At 43.8% G+C, this 22,446-nt stretch overlaps 1 protein-coding gene across 1 annotated transcript in view; it reads left to right on the forward strand.

The window, feature by feature from the left end:
- The first annotated feature begins 13,767 nt into the window (after positions 1–13,767).
- The window catches only part of TARBP1 (tRNA guanosine 2 -O-methyltransferase TARBP1), a 31,356-nt gene continuing 22,677 nt past the window's right edge, over positions 13,768–22,446 (forward strand). The window contains exons 1-6 of the mRNA XM_028724045.2: positions 13,768–15,370; positions 18,112–18,209; positions 18,695–18,764; positions 19,502–19,650; positions 20,344–20,396; positions 21,410–21,507. Of these exons, the coding sequence (XP_028579878.2) occupies positions 14,248–15,370; positions 18,112–18,209; positions 18,695–18,764; positions 19,502–19,650; positions 20,344–20,396; positions 21,410–21,507 (1,591 nt within the window). The 5' untranslated portion in view covers positions 13,768–14,247. The remainder of the gene's footprint in view (positions 15,371–18,111; positions 18,210–18,694; positions 18,765–19,501; positions 19,651–20,343; positions 20,397–21,409; positions 21,508–22,446) is intronic.

Raw genomic sequence — 22,446 nt, forward strand, 5'->3', positions numbered from 1 at the left:
AGACTTTCATTATTCTTACAGTACATCCAATGTCTGTCAGAGGGCTGAAGATGCTTTCAGTGTTATAAACAGCTGGACAATGTTTAATATTGAAGCATCACACTCCTATTTCTGCAAAATTTCAAACATAGCAAACTATATTTGCTATGTTCTGCCATTCTCTGCTTGCATAGAAACAAAGCATAATGAGAACACAGCATAGGTAATTCAGAGAAAAGGGAGATGCCTAGTGACTTATTTCTATCATTCGCAATAAGCCAATGATTCCCAGATGCTAATTTGAGGCCAACCAATGGAATGTAGAACAGAGTCTGGTCAGTTAATTAGTAAGCGAGCATTAACACTATCAACTTGACCAAAAGGGCAAATTGCAGCTATTGTAGCTTGCAGTTTGATTTAAGGTGGACAAGCTGGTAACCCAACAAGATTGTGTATTAACTATTCTTTCATCATGGGACTGCAAACATTTATACAAAACAAACCAACTCTAAATTAAAACTCTTAGCTATTGCAATCCCCACTGCCCTCTGTGACCTCAAGGAGATGCTTTGCTACATTTCCAAAATAGTTATAGAGAAAAGCTACCGTATCATTAGCTGAAGTACTCTCCTTTATCTTCTCACCTCTCATTTACACCAAAAAAATTAAATACAGAGAGATTTGAGTGTTCACAATACACACTTTCCTCCGTATGCAAGACAACATCCCAACTCAAGGAGATTTTGACAAAACCAGAAGTAGGCAGCACTGGGCACTCCATGGGGCAACAGCCGCCGAGTGAAATAATTCTCATTATATCCTTTTCCTTTCAGTCCAAATTTTAATCACCCAGCTCCACAGGCATTCTGGTATGTCTTGGCTTTTACAAAGCATAATTAACGTTTATCACTTTGAGGTATGGAGTTAGAACAGGAAAACGATTACATTAGAACCCTCCTTTCCCACGCTTTAAGTACAAAACAAATATTATTTTTTCCAGATTCACGCTGCTTGTTTTCTCCTCTTTCTGTGCTTTCTAGCACAAGCACTCTATTCTTCCTGGTTGAGAGTCGGCTGAAGTCAATGAAATGGCTTCCATTCATTTTTTATTTTCATTTTTTGCAGGGCGGGGAGGTTGTGAACTAGCCTCCACATCTTTCTATGCAGAGATTTATGAACCCATGGCCACATATGCAAAAGCACCAATAATGTTTCACTTTGATCATTACAGACTTTCTTATCATGTTTTTCATGTGTTTGGAGGCATTCCATTTTTTAAAGAAACCTGCTTTGCTTCTTGCTTCTCTTGTGAAAAAGAGCCCTACAGAATATTGATTGCAGCAGAGAGCTGCTGTGGTTGATAGCTAAGCACTAACCCAGATAGGGCTTAGCATTACATCAGACATCAGGCGAGAGAATCTGGCAGCATGCCAGCCTGTAAAAATGGAATGCATTTGCGTCACTGTTCCCTTGGTAATGCTTCTTGGAGCCTTGTCAGCTGTCCCCCGAGGTTGTTTCCTTAATATGTCAACAGACATTCCTAAATCTTTAATGCTGAATAGCTCTTTTCCTTCACCCAAAACAGTTAGGTGACAGATTTTGCAGTGTGTTCCACAGAACACAAGTCCAGTTAAAAGAATATAAACGTTTAAAGTCATTATGGTCTTTTAAGGTTTATATTTATGCTGGAGGAAAGCAAATCCTCTGTTTGAAGATTGGCTCGCTGGGTACATTAAGGAGAAACACAAGGCATCTTGACAAAACAGCGCTCTCTCTCTCTCTCTCTCTCTCTCTCTCTCTCTCTCTCACTTGCTCGCTTTCCCCCCATTTCGACTCTATGTTTTAGAGAATGAAAGAATGTCCATTCGGTATTTCTTATTATTTAAACGGTGCTCTCTGACTCTGCTTCAGAAATGGATGCTAAATAAGATGCCTGGAAAAAGAAAGCTCTCTGGTTTTTAAAATTGTGACAGCAGTGACCTCTAGCTTCCATAAATAATTTGCTGAAATGTTAAGGATGGTTTGACATTGCTTTAAATGTAGCTTCCCCAAAGTGCACTTTGAATATATTCTCTCTCTTCATATAAAATAGCCACCCATATTAATATGTCATTCCTTGCAGAGCACACCAACTTTAGAATAAAATCACAATTCCCTCTGAGAAAAAAACTAACAAAGAATAAGGCAAGTAAATAGATTCTGCACCAGCATGAACATGCTTGTGTTAGTCTAATTTACATGCCTTTTCCTCCACCCAGTGCTTTTTTCGGGGGGGGGGGTGCACAGGGGTACGCATACCCCCAAATGTTTTGTGAATCTAAGTTTGGCCTCATAGAGGGGTAGAATTTCAATATGAGTAGGAAAATGAGAGTACCCCTAAACATGTTTTTTTAGGGGGGAAAGCACTGCCTCCACCCATTAAATAACCCCCCGTCCTCCCACCCACCCCCATTCTATTAAGATGCTCACTGGTTGTTTCTCCACGCACCTTCCAAGAAACATGGCAGCTGGTGGGCTTGGAGGTATACAGTGCACTAGTTTTGAAAGTGATTGGTCGTCTTCTCCCCTCATCTATCCCCTCTACAACAAGGGGTTGCAGCAGGTTAGGAAAGTGGTGGGAGAATAATACCCCATTTGAGGTGAGAGAATACTACCCCAGTTGTGTTATTCAATGGACAGGCAAGCACAAAGTGACCAGCACTGTTTGAGAGAGTTGAATGGAATTATTCAGGTGTTGAGAAAGACTCTCTGTCCCTCTCTCTATGTCTAGTTCCTTTTGTCACGTCATGGTGGTTACAATCTGCCATGACATCTTTTCTGAACAATACCTAGATTTGAACACTGATACCCTAGAGGCAGTTTGCAGAGAAAGGTTCTTGACACAGGGATTTGCTTCACAGGCTGTTGACTTTCTGTACATGAGTCTGTTAGAACTGTTGGCTTAGGTTCTCCTGAGAAGGGAGTGGGAAGGAAGCTTCATGGGGGTTTTTTAACCCTGTCGTACAACCTTAGACACTAGTTCTTTAGTTACAAAGTTCTTATAATGACCAGCCACAGTGGAAAGAGTTAAAGGAATGGAGGAGCAAAATATTTTCTCTACATTGGGTTCTTTAGATCCAAGCACCTGTGCTGTAGGAAGTAAAAATGATGTCATTGGAAAGTAAAGATCTGTGGACATTTTCATTTCACCGCAAAAGAAAACGTATTAAAATGAAGACATGTAATTCGGATAAATGACACTTGCATTATAACAGACTTTTCAGCTTGTTTCATCAGAGTTAGGGAAATGCTGACCCAGTTTGTTAAGTGCTGTTTGATGTAACAGGTGATTTTGATGACCGAAGCTAGATTTCAGGTGTACATATTGCGAGGAAAACATAGCCCTATATTGCTAATATGATAAGGACTATTGAAGCACCCATCACTTGCATGGACTGGTGCAAGGCCAGTTGGGGATAAAGAGCCCTGTCTCTGAGGTGCAGGGTTGAATTAGAATCTGCTAAATCATGGCATCTGGTCCCCTAAATTAAAGCCATGTGGAATGCCTTCTGTTCCCAACCCTTAGGCTTTAAAACCTGGTAATTAGTAGCTCTTGTTTCATCTTTCTGACTGGTTACAACCTGCTACAGTATCAGGAATAGACTCTGACAAAACAACAAACCAAACAGATGAAACTAAGACCCCCTTGACAGAGTGGTATGGCTCAGACCCTTCCCTTCATAATTTGATAATCTAATGCCCATTTGAACCGCACATTAAATGAAAATGAACTGATTGGATCATTTGATAGTCGTATACAAATGAACTATCTCTGTTGTTAAAAGCTAGCATAATACATGAACAGAAATATGACGACGCAGGCACTGGTGGCCCACAGTAAACAGGTTTCACAGGCAGAGTGTCTGATGCATCAGATAATAAAAAGGAAGGGGCATTTGCCTTCAGGCATCCAGTGTGAAGAGAGTGGTGCTTGCTTGGGCTATGGCTTTTTTTGCAGAGATTTAAAGGGGCCAATGTAACTGTGTTACACTCAGGCAACTTTAGGAGTTGATCCTCAAGCAGAGTTGTAGCTACGGAGGGGGCAGGAGCTAGCCAGGTGCTTTGCCCCAGGTGAAGCCTCCAGAGGGGAGCCACTGAGTCTCCCAACTTGTGTGTGTGTGTCTACACAAATGCGCCTGGGTTGGTGTGCCAAACTGGGTCTTCGACCCGGGGGAAACAAAGCCTAGTTTCGCCCCCGCCTCAAGTATCCGCCATATTTTAACAGAATTTCTATTTTTTCACCATTTTCAAGGGTTGCATAAAGACCATTCCAGGCTTCGGGTCTGGAAGAAACTGAAAAGCCATCTAATGCAGCCCATTCTCATCTACAGCATATATTTAAAGCATATCACTTTCCCCAAATAATCCTGGGGAGCTACAATTCCCAGCCCCCTTAACAAACTCCAGTGTCTAAGCTTCTCTGGGGTGAAAGTATGGTGAAAGTAAATAGTCAAGGCATAGCCAAACCACACCCCAATTAATGCGCTACTTGACCATGCCTGTATTATTTATATTTTTTTCTTGTTTCACTTGCTGACCTCATATTTTGAAGCAGTTGTTTAATTTCCCTGGTGGTTCGCCAGTTGCCCTTAGTACCTGTGTCACACAGTACAACAGCTCTCATTCTTCAGCAGCATGATTAATTCAGTTAAGCCCATTCAGCCAAGAGGCAGAACTTTGTAAACTCTTGAGGGTGGTAACATCACAGAAAATATTTAGGCATCTGTTTTCTCCATCAAGCATCTATTGCTTGGAATTCCCCTGGGCTGACCTGGCGAATATAGGGCTGCAGCACCTTTTACCAGTGGGAAAGAGGGGATTTCAGCAGGTACAGCTTTCCATCACCCCTGTCTAGAAACCTCTTTGACATAACTTAAAGGTATGGGAAGCCTTTCCCCTTTTAAAGTGTTTACCCCAAAGCTCCTATACCTTCAAAATACATTTGCTTTCCGGGAGCAACTAAAAGTATTTGATATGACTAATAACTTTGGCTTGCTTAGTTTTCTTCAACTCCAGACACAAGACCTTTTAAGATTTAGAAGACCATTTCCCTTATGAACTGGCTAAAATAAGAGTTTGAGGTCCTTTCCAAACAATAAAGACCAGAATAGCAAACAAACAGTTGCTCATAATTTGTCACACAGGATCTGACTTATATGGGAAGTATGCAATCCTATACCCACTTACCTGGGAATAAGGTCTATTCAATTGACCTTTCTTCTGACAGTAGACATGCAGTATTGCACTGTTAAAGACAGAACGTTTTCCCTGCAATGATTTGTAACCATAAATGGCATTTATTGGATAGTGCCTGCGTCAATACTTTTTTCAGTGACACAGACCCCTTCCCCCTTGCCTTGCATGTTCTTCCCCCCTATCACTGGGAACCAGAACTTAGGTGCTGGAACTCCCATAACTTTAAGGGAGTTATGGTAGCCAGATTCAAGAAACTACAGAATTTTTGCACCTTTAATAGTTGTGTTGAGCAGCATGTCAAAATGAAGTTATTTCACATCTATTAAAGGGTAGGAGTCTTACCACCCCCCCCCCTTTTCACCTAGCCTCCCTAAAAGGAGGTGGGCAGCTGCATATCCACCCTACAACCATTATGTTTACTGAATAATATGATATCATGTTTGTATTAAAACTTAACTAAAAATCTAATCAAATGTATTTCATTTTTACAAATGGCTCCTCTTTACTTGGGTGTCTTTATGCACTGCCCCATATCTCAAACAGTTCGGTTCTTGCTACAATACTTTTTGATTTCTTCCACCCTATCCAAAAGTCGCTTTAAAATGGAATGAGATCAGTACTGTACTGAACTTCTTTACATCCAGTGGAAACCTCTTTGATTATGGTTTTTCTGTCACCTGCTGGATTTTAGCTGTAATTGCAACAGCAGTCCAAATTGCTAGAGTGCTCCAACTTTTCTTCAAAGTCTATACGTATACTAATTCATTTCACTCAAGTGTCTTTGGCTCCTTCCCACTTATTGGGTCATAAGTGGGAGTAGCTGGGGAATAAAATAATTGCCCTTCCTTCTTGGGGAAACTGCAGTTAGCATGTTGCGTAAATTGCACAGGAAAGCTGTTGAGGCCAAAGTCTGCCCTAAAGACATGTTTCCCAATCTCAGCTACGCAAGGCTTGCTTGGGTTACCCAATACGCGGGGAAGATAGCTTCATCCACCTTACATCTACAAAGCAAGACATTCCCAGATAATGTGATACAGGGTTTGCATTCCAGAGCCTGATGTTGGCTTTCGAAGCAGATTCTGGTCCCTGACATTGGTGCACCGCTGCCAAAATTCAGCATGATGCTGGTTAATTGTGATGCTTCTTTATTTTAATCTTCCATTGAATCCAAATGATCAGGAGGCTGTATCCTTCTACGCCCAACAACACCAAGCGCAAACTGACAGTGACAGCAAGTCTTAAGGCAAACTTTGCAGAAATCCCATCAAATCCACTGGATCTGAAACAATTGTGGGGACACACGCTAAACCCTGTCTGTGGTGCCTACCCCTTCCCCCCAAAGAATGAGACAAGAGACCAGAGTATGGGTTCAAATTGGCCACAACTTTATTGAGCCTCAGAAGTGGGAAACTTAGCATAGGCCTTGGCAGATAACCCTCTCGGCCCATCTGGCTGAGGGTACGCAGGCTGATGAGGTGCAGTGGGAGGGGACTGTAAAGCACAAACTTACACAGCATGCCCTTCCACTAACCTCGGCCTGGGAGTTTGACCTACATACCGCCACTCTAGGGCCAGGGACTCCCGGTTTTTGACCTTTAACAGGCCCTGCAAGCATCGTCGCATGGGAAGGGAGCATGAATGCATCCCCCCAACTTGATGATAGACTAAAGGATACCTTAGTAAAGGTAAAGGGACCCCTGACCATTAGGTCCAGTCGTGACCGACTCTGGGGTTGTGGCGCTCATCTCGCTCTATGGGCCGAGGGAGCCGGCGTTTGTCCGCAGACAGCTTCCGGGTCATGTGGCCAGCATGACTAAGCCGCTTCTGGCGAACCAGAGCAGCGCACGGAAACGCCGTTTACCTTCCCGCTGGAGCGGTTCCTATTTATCTACTTGCACTTTTGACGTGCTTTCGAACTGCTAGGTTGGCAGGAGCAGGGACCGAGCAACGGGAGCTCACCCCATCACAGGGATTTGAACCGCCGACCTTCTGATCGGCAAGTCCTAGGCTCTGTGGTTTAACCCACAGCGCCACCTGTGTCCCCAAAAGGATACCTTGCCAAGGCCTAAAACTACCACCCAAGGCCCCCTAAGGGCCTTGCCATCAAGTGTCCCACAACCGAGGAACAATCACCCATGCTCTGCCATCAAACCCTGCTGTCTACCCAGTCCCTGAGGACTTGTTGCAAGTCATGCAGCCAGAGGTCATTACCAAGTGGGGTCAGATGCACTTCATCTGCTCTGAATAGGCCAGCCGTATCTGCTCTGTGGAATAGAGACTCTGCCAATTAGCCGCATGGTATTGTACATGGCCCTGTTGGTTTTTTCCACCATATAATTGATGCGAGAGGGATTGGAAACCCCTCTCCAGCGCAGGTGGGGGAGGAGATTGGACCAGCCGGTGGTCATTGTTGGGTACAAGGCATGCAAGCTTTCTTTATCTGGCCTTGCAGCAAGGGTCAATGCCTTTTTGTTCAACTAGGTCATTCTCTCCCAGGTGCAAAATCAAGACTTTTGGAGGGCCATGCACCGCCGCGGCCTTACTCAGCATGGGCATCAAGCCCAACGCATGCCCCACATTGGGGTGGATTTTAAGGTTATGGCCCCCATTGTGCGACCAGGCATAATCCACTGCCCAATGGACAATGCTGTGCCCCATAACCCAGATCTTTGTGGTGGGCAAACCTGTAAGAAAATTAAATTGCAAACTTTAAGGAGGAGGAGCCGGGAAGGGAGGGTGGAAAATGTCTGATGGGGCACTTGCTAAATAAATAAATAGAGAAGCCTTGAGTCATACCAGTTCCTGTGGAATTTGAAGGCTGAGCGTTCCCTGCTCCAGCATTGGAATATGCATCATCCAGCATGTCTTTACATGTAACATGATGACTATCCACTCCTGACCTTTCCCCCAAATCATTGCACTTGGGAGAGCTACCAGGCTGCTGGGACTTGCAGGAGCATCCCCATTGTATAGGATATAAAGCGGCTGAGGAGGCTTTGCTCCTTGATCATGTGGGAAAGCTCCGAGTTGCATTTAATTTACATTTAATTTTCAAATATGCTTTATAAAGATGCCTGCTATGTGCAAAGATACCAGTTGTACAGACATTATCTCCCTTTATTTGATTTATTTATGGATAAAATGAAAGTGTTTGTTAATAGAAACAACTCAAATGCAGAATGAGTTTAGTTTTTTTTTAAAAAAAATATTGTCTTAACTCTTGGTTGGTTGGTTTAGCCTAGGCCAAAATTAAAGTAGCAGCAATGCCATCCTGATGCCTTTTAAACTCTATTGGAGTCATTGGGTCTTACACCCAAGTAACTGGGTTTGGGATTACAGCCTAAAGTTCCTTATATAAACTATGCAAAACCCCATGCTAACTAGCAAAGGCTTAGCCAAGCTCTCCTGCCTAGCTCCTCTGGTCCTGCTCCTACCATAGAGCCTTCAACCTGTTCTTGCTATGTCCTCTACTCTGAATTGAGCTATTTCGTTACAAGATTGCTCCACTACCAGCTATTCAGTTGCTCCCCCCTCTGGTTAATTTTCACAGCACAATCTCAGTATCTGTGGTGCATTCAAATGTAAGAAGGAGATAGAACATGTGTTATAAAGCACTCGGTTGTTAACAGCTTTCAGTAGACTATGTTATGCCCATAGGCATTCCACAGATTCAATCCTTAACATATCAGATTTGTTTCTGTTGTCAACTCCTGCACTCCCAACTTCCCCGAGCGGTGAGAAATTTCTGGGGCAGATGCACTACCTGAGTTTGGTTTCTTTCTGCTGAAAGAGCAATGGAGATTTATCCAAAACTTATGGTGAGGCAAGAACTATTTTTTGTTGTTGTTTAGTCATGTCCGACTCTTCATGACCCCATGGACCAGAGCACACCAGGCACTCCTGTCTTCCACAGCCTCCCACGGCTTGGTCAGACTCATGTTGGTAGCTTCGAGAACACTGTCCAACCATCTTGTCCTCTGTCGTCCCCTTCTCCTTGTGCCCTCAATCTTTCCCAACAAATTTCACAGAAAAGCAAGTGAGCGAATTCTCCAAAACCTGATTCAGACTGGTTCTTAAAGAAAACAAGGGTTTTGTAGCAGTGGGGAAGGAACCCTGACATGTTGAAGTTGTGGAATCCACATTTAGTCACAGTCTTCAGACGGAATGTGGGAGAGCATAAAAGATCTGAACAGATACGGGGCTTTACAGGTTTCAGGTTGTTGCACCTAGGGCTGCCCCTAGGACAAAAACTATAGTGATATTTGCTTTATTTACAAATATTTTAGAAGCAAACAGCAAGTAGACCTGCAAGATATTACCCCACATTAACTCCAGAGAGAGGTGCTGCACCCACAATGTCAACAGACCACTTTCTCGCCAATCCTCTTTCAAACTGTGGAATTGCTGCTGTTTCCTAACTACTCAAGGTCATTCTCTTTTCCTTTCACACATACCTGCCCTTTCCCCTCAGAGAACAGGACAACCCTCAAGCTAAGTTCTGATGGCTCTCTCATTATCAGGAAACCCTCTCCTCACCCATTGTTGAACCATCAGCCAACCATCCAAGGCTATTAACCAGTAACCTACCTAACAAAGGGAATGGTTGGCCAAAGGGCCATAAAACCATTTAGTTTAAAGTGCCAGTCAGAAAAATGTCATTGATGACAGTCTTCCTTTCATCCAATAAACAATGATACAGTGAAAACATGACACAAAAAATCCATTGCTTAGGGGATGCACAGCAGGGCATGTGTGTGCCCCCCTCAAACATGCCTTGTTCTCTGTCTCACAGCTACCTCACTCTGCCAAACAGCAGCTGCAAATGCTTTACCTCTGTAGGACCAGCTACACTTGACAAAATGTAATTTTCTGCACATTTACAAAAGATGCTAGAAGCCATATTTCTCGGCACTTGGTCATCCCAGCAGGAGAATGTAATGGCGGCTTCTTCTTTGGCGATCACTCATAGCCGAGTAAGATTGTCTTCCATAAACACAGTTTTAACAATGAGTTTGTAAGTGACTGTGTAGGCCAATTCTGAATCCACACGTCCTTCCACAGTGGCAGGCACTGTTTGGCCATACCTCTAACAGTGATGAAACTCATCCGTGAAGAGTGCTATCTATCCAGGCTATCTGCAGAACTGTCAACAGCAAGTTTTTCTGTGGGACTTTGCTACCCCAATGCACTTAACAGACTACAGTTAATACTAGCATTTTAGTAATAGTTTAGTAAATGGGGTAAGCATGCTCTTAAATATGTAAGTATAAAATGTGGGTCAAGAAAAAGTAGAACTTGTACACAGAATTTAAAAATAGACAGTAAATGCATTTACTAGTAGGGTGAACATTCCTTAAAAATACAACTGCCACTCTTGGATCCCGGAATTTTTCTGATCTTGGTGCCTTTGAGGGTGGGACATCACAGGCCCTGGAACCAAATGTGATCACCACTCTGTCTTGTCCTTGGGACTCTCCTCACACCACACCTCCTCTCCAACCCTCCCCATTTTTGCCTTAGCTCACCACTGCTAGTGGTACTCAGTCTGAACAAGGTTCCCCACCCCTATTCTGAGTTAAAATGCTAGAAGGAAGAGAGGAGGCTCAAAGAAAGCCTTTTTATAGCATCCATCAAGGGTCCGCCTCTGATGCTCAATTAAGGAGACTCTAAGTGATTTGGGAGTGAGTCAGGAGTTTTCAAAGCAATTGGCAAGGATCAGCTGGGCCCAGGCTGCTGGGTATATGAGCCAACTGGGAGGATTAGCCACTTATTAAAGGGAAAGTGCTGCATTAGGATCTGTTTTCTAATGCTTTTGCATTTGTTAGCAGGTGGGGGGGGGGGTTCCTTTCTTTTGCAGGCCATCATCCCCAACCAAACAAATGAGACACTTGTATGTTTACCCTGGGAAAAAAAACTTTCAAAGGGATCAGAGGAAGTGCAAGGAACTCTTTGAAGTTTGGTGTTTGAAGCACAAGCCAAACTAATGTGATATTGACACAAAAATCCTTACTCATTCATCCATTTGTTTTGATTCCTGCCATCAGAAGGTTTTCAGGGTGGCTTTCAGAAAAATAACAACATATAATTTACTCTAGGGCTGTTTCTACACCCACTGGCATATAGCATTGCTTTGTGGGTAGCATATCCCCATCCCTTGTTTTTGTTTTTGTTCTGTGGTCACTTTAATGGCAATGACTTCTTTCTCTCTCTCTCTCTCTCTCTCTCTCTCTCTCTCTCTCTCTCTATCTCTCTCTCATCCATGGCTTACATTTTTGTTTGCTGCTACTGCTGCCTTAGCTGTCCAAGCTCTCCTCCTGGTGGCTAGCACTTAGGTGTGCCCTGCATTAAAGTACAAAGATCAGGGCTGCCACCCCTTGCTCCTGCCCCCAGATGGCCCTGATGGTTAGGCCCTAGTTATACTGTGTTTTGCTTTATTGAGTCAAGATGTGAAGAGTCAAGATGTGAAGTAGCATGTCTATTTGATACCTTTCTAAAAATAGGCAACTTTAAAAAAAATGATGGGAGTTGCATGAGCTTGTGAAATGCAGAAAATGCATTATACAGAGCATTTCTAAAAAGAAATGGGACTTGATGGTTTGTATAGAAAAGCTACAGTCCGCAGGTCGTTCATAAGCAGATGTCTGAAAAGTATGTTTTTATCTTTGTAACTTCCATAAAAGGCATTTCAGTATTAGCTATTTTCCACACAGTACAGTGGTACCTCGGGTTAAGTACTTAATTAGTTCCGGAGGTCCGTTCTTAATCTGAAACTGTTCTTAACCTGAAGCACTACTTTAGCTAATGGGGCCTCTTGCTGCCGTGCCACTACACAATTTCTGTTCCCATCCTGAAGCAAAGTTATTAACTCAAGGTAATATTCCTGAGTTAGCAGAGTCTGTAACCTGAGGTACCACTTTACAAAGAAGCATGTGGTATAATATCAAGGCTTGTGCTGTCTCGGTTCAATGAGCCAATGAGAACATGTGGGATCTAAAGCACCTTTGGAAGAGTAAGTTCCCAAGGGTAGAATTCCACTCCCAGTTGTTCCATTGCAGCTTCCCGCCACTCTTCTGCCCCCTTCACACTGTTCTGGGGGCTCTCCTGACCAACACCAGAGACAATTCTATTGTCTAAAGAGAGACGAGGGGATAAAGCCCTCTTGCACAAGTGGAAGTCCAAGCATTCAGGTTCTGCTGAATGTTCATGAATGTTCATGTTCTGCTGACACGGCTAGTTAGGTGAATCCTGCTCCAAATGTGTAATAAAACACCCCTCAAACACTAAATCAATGTTGAATAGCCTTTGTCTAAATTTTGTCTCCATTTTGCTACACGTTCATGGCACAAAATTCTTGGTCCTGGACCAGTTTTATGAGGCTCTTTAAAAAGGTTGATACAGATCAAAATTATCTCTTTTTTATTTTAAGGATTATAAATTTCTGAAAGGCTATTAAACTTTTATTTCCATTCACCTGTTCTTTTACGGGGTGTGTGTGTGTGTACATGTGCGCAAAATAGTAGGAAGTCTTGACGATAGCACCATCTGGTGTTCTGAGAGAAACACAGCAAGCTGTTTCTAATGCAGTCATGGGCTTGTAACGAATTCCAAAGAACAGACTTCAAAGATAAAAAGAATAACAGAGAACAAAATGGGACAGATGCCATGCTCTTGAATTTCTCGTTGAGAGGCTACTGATTGCTATGAGAGTCACATGCTCATTTAAAAGCTTGTTATGGTAAAATGCCTTCTCCATGTTGAAGGATAAGAATGACTAATCTAACAAGGTCATATAAACAAATCCTATGTGTATGTGTTTTCACGGGAAAATATATTTGTGTTGGCCCCTAAATGCCATTTGGTATCATGTTCCTTTTGTGCTATGTTAATTCAATTTTAATCACTCTACTTCATATAAATACGGTTATCTCTGGGGCAATTTATTTTAGTCACTATGTCAGTTTGCCATATCAGCATTTATAGTAATGTTGCTATCATGTGAGACACAGAGAAAGTGAAATCATATCTTTTACTGTAAATTACTATGTTACAAAAATCTGAGTGAACACCTTCTTTATGCACAGAACAAAACAAAAATAAAATACATATTCTGTATCAAGGCCAACATACCCAGTTGTTTGCCTTTCAGTGAAGCAAGTGAAAACAATTACCTTGCTCCAGCATGAATAATCCAGCACAGCCTTTCACTAGTTGCACATACAAACACATGTTTGGGTGCAAATGAACTAGTATGATCCAGTTCATGAGTTGCTCTGCTCCTCTAAGGGTGGGAAGAACCTCACAAGGATGCTGTGGACAATTCTTATAGGAATTAGGTTCTTCCCACTAATATCCCCTTACACCCACTTGTGTCAGCATTTTGATTTAGCCAGAACACCGAGTGCAAACCTACTCTCAAAATTACAGCACAGAATCAGAGAATTGTAGTGATGGAAGGGACCCAAGGATCATCTAATCCAACTCCAGGAAGCACACAAACACGAAGAGGGCAAAAGCCACCTCCTGCTGCTGCTGTCATTCCCCAGCAACAGGTCTTGTTTCAGCATTATAGCATCAATTTAGAGAATGGTTCTGGCAGGTGCAGCCTACTGATCAATTCAAAGCTGTCACTGGCTGGCAACCACAGGACTTACAATCACAACTTTGGAAAACGTTTTTCTATAAGACTCTGTAGTCTGGGGAAGACTGGGGTACAGAGGAGAGGTATTTGTTATGTGTGTGTTATTTTTGAAAATCAATGAAAACAACTTTTTTTTAACTGTCACTGGCTGCAGTGCACAAACCCTATACTTTGGTGCAGCTCTTTGGCATGTGCAATCACCAAATAAGAGTTTTGAAGACTGGCCTGCGAAACCCACATGACACATACGCCGCCTTCCCAGGCAAGCTGTCCTTTAGTTTACACTCCGCAGCCTTAACGTTCAAATTTTTGACCCAGTCCTGGTCGCAAGCGGTTCCAAGGACATTAGAAACCCATTCATTACCCGGCACGGTGACGGGGTGGCGAGACGACAAATGCGGGCAGGGGAAACTTGTGTGGTTTCACCTGCTGAATTTCTGCCTGTCATGGGTACCGAAAAGGCAACCCGTGCGAAAGGCGCAGCAGCGACTGCTAGGCAGGCCTCTCATCAAGCTAGCCCTCGCTTTCCCCGCAGCCACCTTAAACGCAAGGGCTGCTGGGAGAAGAAAGAGCGACGAAAGGCGTCGGACAGGCCTGCTAGGCCGCGCGCGCTCCCCGCCATGGACGCGGTCTTAGCCGACACGCTGCTCTCGCAATGCCCGGACTGGGGCGCGCTGCTGCGGGCCGTGTGCGGCGGTGGCGCCGAAGGCGGGCCGCTCTCCGTCGAGCAAGCGGAGACGCTGCGCTTCCTTCTCGAGCGGGTGGCGGCGGGCGGGCGGAACGACGAGCGGGACGCGGCGGCTCGGCGCGTGGCCTGGGAGGCGGCGCTGGGCCGCTGCCTGCCGGTGCTGCTCGGCGGCGCCTCCTTGCCGGGGGAGTCCCCGGAGGAGCGGCTACGCCTGGCCAGAGCCGCGTGCGGGGCGCTGCGCTGCTGCGCCTCGCTTGGCGGAGCCCCTTTGGCGGAGCGGCTGGCGCGGGAGTCGCTGGAGGCCCTGGAAGGCAGCGCGGGGAGCGGGCGGTTGCAGGTGGAAGCGGCCGTCGAGGTCCTGGCCGCCGTGGCCCCTTGGCTGGAGGAGCCGGCGCTGCTCGGGCGAGCCGTGGCGGCAGCCCTGAAGCTGCTGAGGGGAGATGGAGAGGACGACGAGGAGGAGAAAGCCTTGCTGGCGGCCGGGAGGCTGCTGCCGGCGCTGGGGCGGAATAGCGCCGCATTGGGGCTCGTGTGGGAAGGGCTGGTGGTGCTGCCACCGCCGCTCAAGGGTGCCCCGCAGCGGGTGAGCCGGACCCTGCTGGTCTTGAGCGCCCTCTCGGACGCGCTGTTTCCTGCGAGCGCGCAGGTGGAGGCGGCTGCTCAGCTACTCGACGCCAGGCAGTGCAGCAGTTTCTGGGAAGTGGTGCAAAAGGGGCTGACGGAGAGCGATGCCCTGTGCAGGAAAAGAGCCCGGTATTTGCTGAAGCGAGCAGTGGATGTCTCTGATAAACTACACCTGGAGTGCAGGTGCAACCGGCACAGTGGAAATGGTACAGCCCTGGTGATGTAGCATCCTTGCTTAACTTGCTTCCACAAATGCCATGCCACACACACACACACCAATCTCTTTTCTCTTGGCCACTTCAGCGTGTGGTAGGTTATGGAGGAAAGCCTTGCCTTGGTTGGCTGTGTGACCCGTGGCAGGCTGGACATGTGTATTATTCGCCACGTATAATGTCCGACCTGCGGCTTGGCTCCACAGAGCTTTCTAAATATGGGTTAGCACTGACTTTGAATTTTTCATATGGTAGAGGATAGCCGTTACCAGCAAGTCATAGGCTGCAAGTGAATGACAGGCCTTTTCTCCATGATCCTCACACTCTGAAATGAATTACATTGCCAGTTATCTTGTCTGCATCTGTACATGATTACAATCAGTGCATAACATTTGTGTGCTTTAGCTGGGATGTAATAAAAGAACATTGGGACGCGGGTGGCGCTGTGGGTAAAAGCCTTAGCGCCTAGGGCTTGCCGATCGAAAGGTCGGCGGTTCAAATCCCCGTGGCGGGGTGCGCTCCCGTTGTTCGGTCCCAGCACCTGCCAACCTAGCAGTTCGAAAGCACTCCCGGGTGCAAGTAGATAAATAGGGACCGCTTACTAGCGGGAAGGTAAACGGCGTTTCCGTGTGCGGCTCTGGCTCGCCAGAGCAGCGATGTCACGCTGGCCACGTGACCCGGAAGTGTCTCCGGACAGCGCTGGCCCCCGGCCTCTTGAGTGAGATGAGCGCACAACCCTAGAGTCTGTCAAGACTGGCCCGTACGGGCAGGGGTACCTTTACCTTTACCTTTAATAAAAGAACAGGTCTCCTTCAAGCGTTTGTCAAAGAGAGAACTTGGGCACACGTACACACGTCTTGCCACAATGCTGTATCTTGTAAAAATGTCCCTTGTATCCACTGCTAAGGCACAAGAAGTGTCATCTTCACTTGTGCTTTAGTTTTAAGTAGCCCCAGATTGTTGTGTCATACTTAAAAGGTGCAGCCCCCAAACCTCTTAAATGGCACATTGGTGAGATGCTCTGAGTAGCGTTAAATTTAAGAGACTGGTAGAAAGTGAGCAAGTCTCTTTGGTTCTGCTTTAGCGAAAACGGGAGTTTGTCTATCATAGCAAATGTGGATAGCAAAACCACAGTGGTGTGCCTCTAAAGGTGTCTATAAACTTATTTAGATGAGCAATCAAAATGAGAGGACCTTCACTATGGAATTATAGTGTTCTAGAGCCACACAGGAAGCTAGCTGCCTTTTACTGAATCGTACCATCAGTCCATCTAGTTCAGTACAGTCATACCTTGGGATAAATACGCTTCAGGACAAGTATTTTCGGGTTGCGCTTTGCGGTGACCCGGAAGTAACGGAGCGCGTTACTTCCGGGTTTTGCCGCATGTGCAGGCGGTCAAAATGACGTCACGTGCATGCACGGAAGCGGTGAAACATGACCCACACATGCGCAGACGTGCAGTTGCATCTTACGTTCTGTTCAGGATGCGAACGGGGCTCCGGAACAGATCCCGTTCGCATCCCGAGGTACCACTGTATTGTCTACAGCAGGGGTCAGTAAACTTTTTCAGCAGGGGGCTGGTCCACTGTCCCTCAGACCTTGTGAGGGGCCGGACTATATTTTGGAAAAAAATAATGAACAAATTCCTGTGCCCCACAATTAACTCAGCGATGCATTTAAATAAAAGCACACGTCGTTCTTGTGTAAAAACACGCTGATTTCCCGGACCATCCGTGGGCCAGATTTAGAAGGCAATTGGGCTGGATCTGGCCCCTGGACCTTAGTTTGCCTACCCATGGACTACAGTGACTGGCAGCAGCTCAGGTTTTCAGCCAAGGGTCTCCCCCAGCCCTACCTGGAAATACAAGGGAATGGACACTCAGATCTTCTGCATGCAAAGCAGACATGCTATCACTGAGCTACAGTTCTATCCCCAACCACCCTTTCTTGTCAATTGTCTATTCTTGCAAATACTGCTTAGGGAGATAACAACCTTTTAAAAATGTTTTGACTGTGAAGGAGGATGGGCGAAACAGTAACCAAAGTGAAGGCCGTTGCTTAATTGTTCATGCAATACCTCATTAAGCATGAATTTACCTTTTCACTGAGAATGGAAGAGAAATGCTAATGAGGTTAGAAATAAACATTAATGATAGAAGAAAAACAGTTAAAAATCTGGTGGCACAATCCTCCTATCACAGTCTTTCCTGGTAACATAATGTTGTTCCACACTTCAGATATACTTATGGGGAGGAGCCTTTTTCAAAACAAAACCATGGGATGTGGTGTACTTGTGATATACATGAGTGGCCTGTTTGAAGGCAGGTGGTGGAGCTGCTGGATGGTAAGATGTGAGTTGCAATAGTATCACATCTGCATTGCATTCCCTGTTATATTATGCTTGACACAATGATAGTGCATCAAGATAGGAGGAGGCTTCCATGAGAATAGGTTGCATTCCCCTCTGCATGGGAAGGAAAGGGTCATGTTCTTGACCTACATTAATACTTTTTGCTGTCCATATAAAGGTTTGTCCACTAATGCTGAACGATTGCAGCCTGTGCTTTCAGTGCATACTGTTCTCACGGAGATATTTTTATTGCCACTTATACTAGGCTTGGTATAATAGCCTTTTCATGCTAGTGACATTAAACTGGGTGTAGTATCATTCATATGTTCCCTTTGATTAGAGGGAAGAGAAGAAATGCCTCTAATTTGCTTGTATTGTATTGCAGAACCATGTCTGTTCTGGTGGTGTGCAGAAAAAAATGATCAACTTATTCAATTTTGGGAAAATTACATCTTAATTATGGAGACTTTGGAAGGAAATCAGGTAAATATGTAACATTTTTACAAAATGCTGCTGAGAGTCGCTGTTCTTCATTGTTGCTATGAATACGCAAAATAACAGAGGGCTGTTCTATACAGTGAACAAATGCTGAATGCTGAAGTCAGGAAGTGTAGAGACTATTTTTTTCTTAAACAAAAATCTTCCATGCATTTTGAATGTATCAATTTCCCTTTGCATGCTTATGGGGAAATGAGTTAAAAAATGAAAACGACATCTCAGTCTTAAGTTAAACTCTTCCAAGTTCCACTGAAGTAGATCACAGCATCAGAATGTATAGATTTGCTGTTCACAAGGGGCTGAATCTTGCTTACACAGAGACACTGTGTTATAATTTCTATTATCGTAAAGTCACTATGTTATATGATTTCATGCCAGAGGTCAGTATCTAGCTCTTAACTGTAGTTATGATACTTTTCAGTTACAGAGTAAATCAAATTAATGTAATAATGTCTGTTTTTCAATTTTAGATACATGTTATAAAGCCAGTATTGCCAAAGTTAAATAGTTTATATGAACATGCAGTATCAGAGCAAAATGGTAAGGCTATTTTTTTTTAAGAAAAGTGCCAATAACTTTGACAGGAATCAAAGGATTGGTTTATATGTTGCAAAAATTCCTGGCACTTGATTGCTCAACAGCCTAAATAATGCCTTTTTCAGGTCATAGGCTGTAACATTTATAATTTCTAAATGGATGCAGTTTAAAGGCCAGTTCATACAATATCAGTTTAGAAATTCAGTACAGAACAATGGGACATCAGAATTGTACCCCACATTGAACATTCAACATAATGTGTGTAGCCTGAGAGTAATCTTTCTGCAATGCCTTCCCATAAAAACCATGTTGGAGGAAAAAAACCACAGTGGCGGGAGGGTTGCAAGCTAATATTTTCTTACTCACATATTCATGGGATGAGAGGTGTGTGAGAGGCCCTTCCACATTTACATAATGTAGAAAAAATTTGGCAGTTAATTGCATGAATTATCCCTCAGTTGTATAGGGCATATTAGGACAAAAGTCAACATGAAAGGTGAGAGACATGGAGATAACAGGGGTCTTCCCAGCCAGATTCAGGTGGATGTGCTACACAATGAAATGACAGTTTCTTAAAACTCTTTTTAAAATGTGATTAGATGTAAATATATTGTGAAAACCTATAAAGGTACATATGAATAATATGTGTCCCTCCCTCCTTACTTCCTGCATACAGATAAAATATATGTTGAGATTACTGTCATTGTGTACCCTTGTAAAAATTCTGTTTTTTGCAACAGATAGTTGGGTGTTTCACCCATCGTGGCATATGTGCATTTACAAAAGAATGTTTGAGAGTGAAAACAAAACATTGACAAAGGAAGGTGTAATTCACTTTCTTGACATCTGGCAAACGAAACATATCCCTATGTCACCAGGATTTTCAGAGGTAAAGTTTTCTTCCCTTTCTCCTCCTAAGATTTCCTGTATTGTACCTCCTGAAGTTTGCTCCTTTGTCTGCATTATCCTGGGGGGTGGGGGGAATGTTGAAAGTTGGCTGCTCTTGAAGGGAACATAAGGAAAACATAATTCTCTTCTTAAACTCCCCAGCTTGTCCACCAGTGTCTAGGGCATACACTGCCTGGTTTGCTCTGATTATAAGGGCAGAGAGCAACAATTGTTCCCATTACCCTAATAAGGTTCATCTCATTTTTGAGTTGCAGGAAAAGTGGTAGTAAGTAGAATCTTTCTAGGCATAGCATTTTTGGTGATTAATTGTAATGGTAACAGATCTGCACTTTTATTTTTATTTTTAGGGGAATAGCCTCATTACATAATACAGTTCAGGAAATACTTTCGTTTCTCTTACTCCCTGCTGTCATATATATAAATCTTTTGGAGTATTTTTTTCTTTAGCATGTTTATAAGGCTGATTCATAATTTCTTTACCCATTTTGTATATTGAATGTGTTGTAAAGCCAGATCCACAGTTTTTCTGTAGCAGAAATAAATTTTACAGTTTCATACTGACTTTTCTACTAATACAGGTCTGATTAAACATACATACACGTTTTGCAGGACAAATACCATTTTTGTCTGTGCTACAGCTTTTAATACAAGCACACTTTCTTTCTTTTTTTAGTTTATTATTGGCCCTTTAATGGATGCTCTTTCGGAAAGTTCTCTCTATAGCAGGTAATAAATTATTCATTGACAACTTGTTGAATTTCTATAGATACTAAAAGGCAACAGATTTTTAAATGCCACTTACATAGGGCTGAATATTTGCAGGTATTTATGGATTTTCCTCCATTGAGGACAGGGATTGAAAAAAATCCCACCAGGTTTCATTGCCATAGAATTATGTAAATATATAGTGCACCTACATTTACAGTACTGCAGGCAGTTCTAAGTGTCCTATCCCACAAAAGATGAGAGAGAACTGAAGCAAGTACAGAAAACATTTCTCTCAGATAGATTTTTAGTGTTAAATGATGAGGATTATAATTATATAAAAAAAACCTTCCTAGGTGTGTTAGGAGGATGTTCTTTGTTGGGATGGAAGCTTTTCTAAGTAGAGCAATTCTAAGTTCTGGAGTGGAAGTGGGAATCTGGAGCAGAACCACTGCCACATCCGGAGGCTCGATGTGACCAGGGCTCCAGCATTTTTCTGCCTTTTTATTTCTGTATTCGTTACCCTTAAATTGTCCCACCCACTGAAACCAATGGGAGGGGAAATTAACTACACCAGCTTCAGACTAGTGTAGTTATGGGGTCTGCAGGGGGTACAGGGGACACATTCCCAACTTATTCCATTTTGGCCCTTGCTATGGCAGTAGCAGCTGGTGCTGCTCGTACACTTACACAGCTTTCTGTGGATGTACTGTGAGGTTTCTGGGATGGACATACCTTCCTTTGACAGGGGTTAGAATTGCTCTGTTAATGAGTGGTTTACTAGCTCAGAATATTTTTGCTTATGAAAGAGGCTAGCTTTGTTCCGATATATTGGTCTGATATTAAAGGTGGCCTTCCTTTTTAACAAAATGAAAACTTCTGTCAATTAACCTGTAAGTTATTTTATACTTCAGTGTAACAAATATCTGTATAGAGGTTCTACTAGCATGTAAACTGTATTTGTTTAATTGATAAAGTTCACAGTTTTGTCTTTGAATTTCTTCCACCATATTTCTCTGTTTTTAATTTAACAGGTTATCAGGTCAGATTATCGGAACCTGTCCTCCTTTAGGAATGAAATTGCAAATGTTCTTGGCTACCTTTTTCACAAGCCTCCCTGAAAAAGAAAAAAGTATGTTTATTTAAATTTTTTTAGAACAACACTTTTTAATGGCATTTAAGGCTAGATTTGGGTTCTCTTTTACACCTCCAACATTGGATCGACCCCCCCCTTTTAAAAATCCATACCAGTTACCTAATTATTGGAAGGAACTTGTTTCCCTTAGCTCAGCTAGGGCCAAGCACCTGGCTTGACTATCTTACAGGCAAAACCTGTAACAAAAGAGCAAGTATAATTGGTACAATCACATTAATACAGAGGAGCTTCTACCTGAAGAGCAGGAATTTGAGCTGTGCATGCAGCAGCATAGGCACAGCGGTTGCAAAGGAAAGAGGAGGAACAAGGAAACACACTCCTGTGCCTCCAGAGACCAGCTGCCCCCCCCCCCCCGGAAGTTCACAAGATTTGCAACAAGCACATCAATGCAGTCAGCCCCAGCACAGGCAACAAGCATAAAAATCTGCTCAGGAAATGGCCAAACTTACAACAAAGAAGAAAGCCAGCAAGTGACTATTTCTTGTCCATTAGGCATCCCTCCCCACCCCTTCATAAGACACAATGGTTCCGGGGGGAGAAAGACAGCACAGCTCCCAATGCCCCCTATTTAAAATATTTTGATTTGGAATTGCATAGAAGTCCCCTGTCCGCTTCATTCATGCCAAGTGGCCAAAGTAGGGAGGTGGTTGGAAAGAGAGGAAGTGGCTGTGTATGCCCAGCATATAAAGCCATCTCACTTAGACTTCCACCCTGCTTATGCCACGAGTCTAGCACAGTTAATGCAAAAAGTGCCTAGCCTTCATTCTCATAGCTTTGTTTACATGAATTCCCCTTGAGTATGGGTGGAAAGACTGGAGAAGCTGGTAACTACTGTGCAAGGGCACAGAGCCACCTCTGTTCTTGAATTCCTTCCTTCCTTCCTTCCTTCCTTCCTTCCTTCCTTCCTTCCTTCCT

The sequence above is a fragment of the Podarcis muralis genome, chromosome 3, assembly GCF_964188315.1.
Source record: "Podarcis muralis chromosome 3, rPodMur119.hap1.1, whole genome shotgun sequence".
Classification (NCBI taxonomy): Eukaryota; Metazoa; Chordata; class Lepidosauria; order Squamata; family Lacertidae; genus Podarcis; species Podarcis muralis.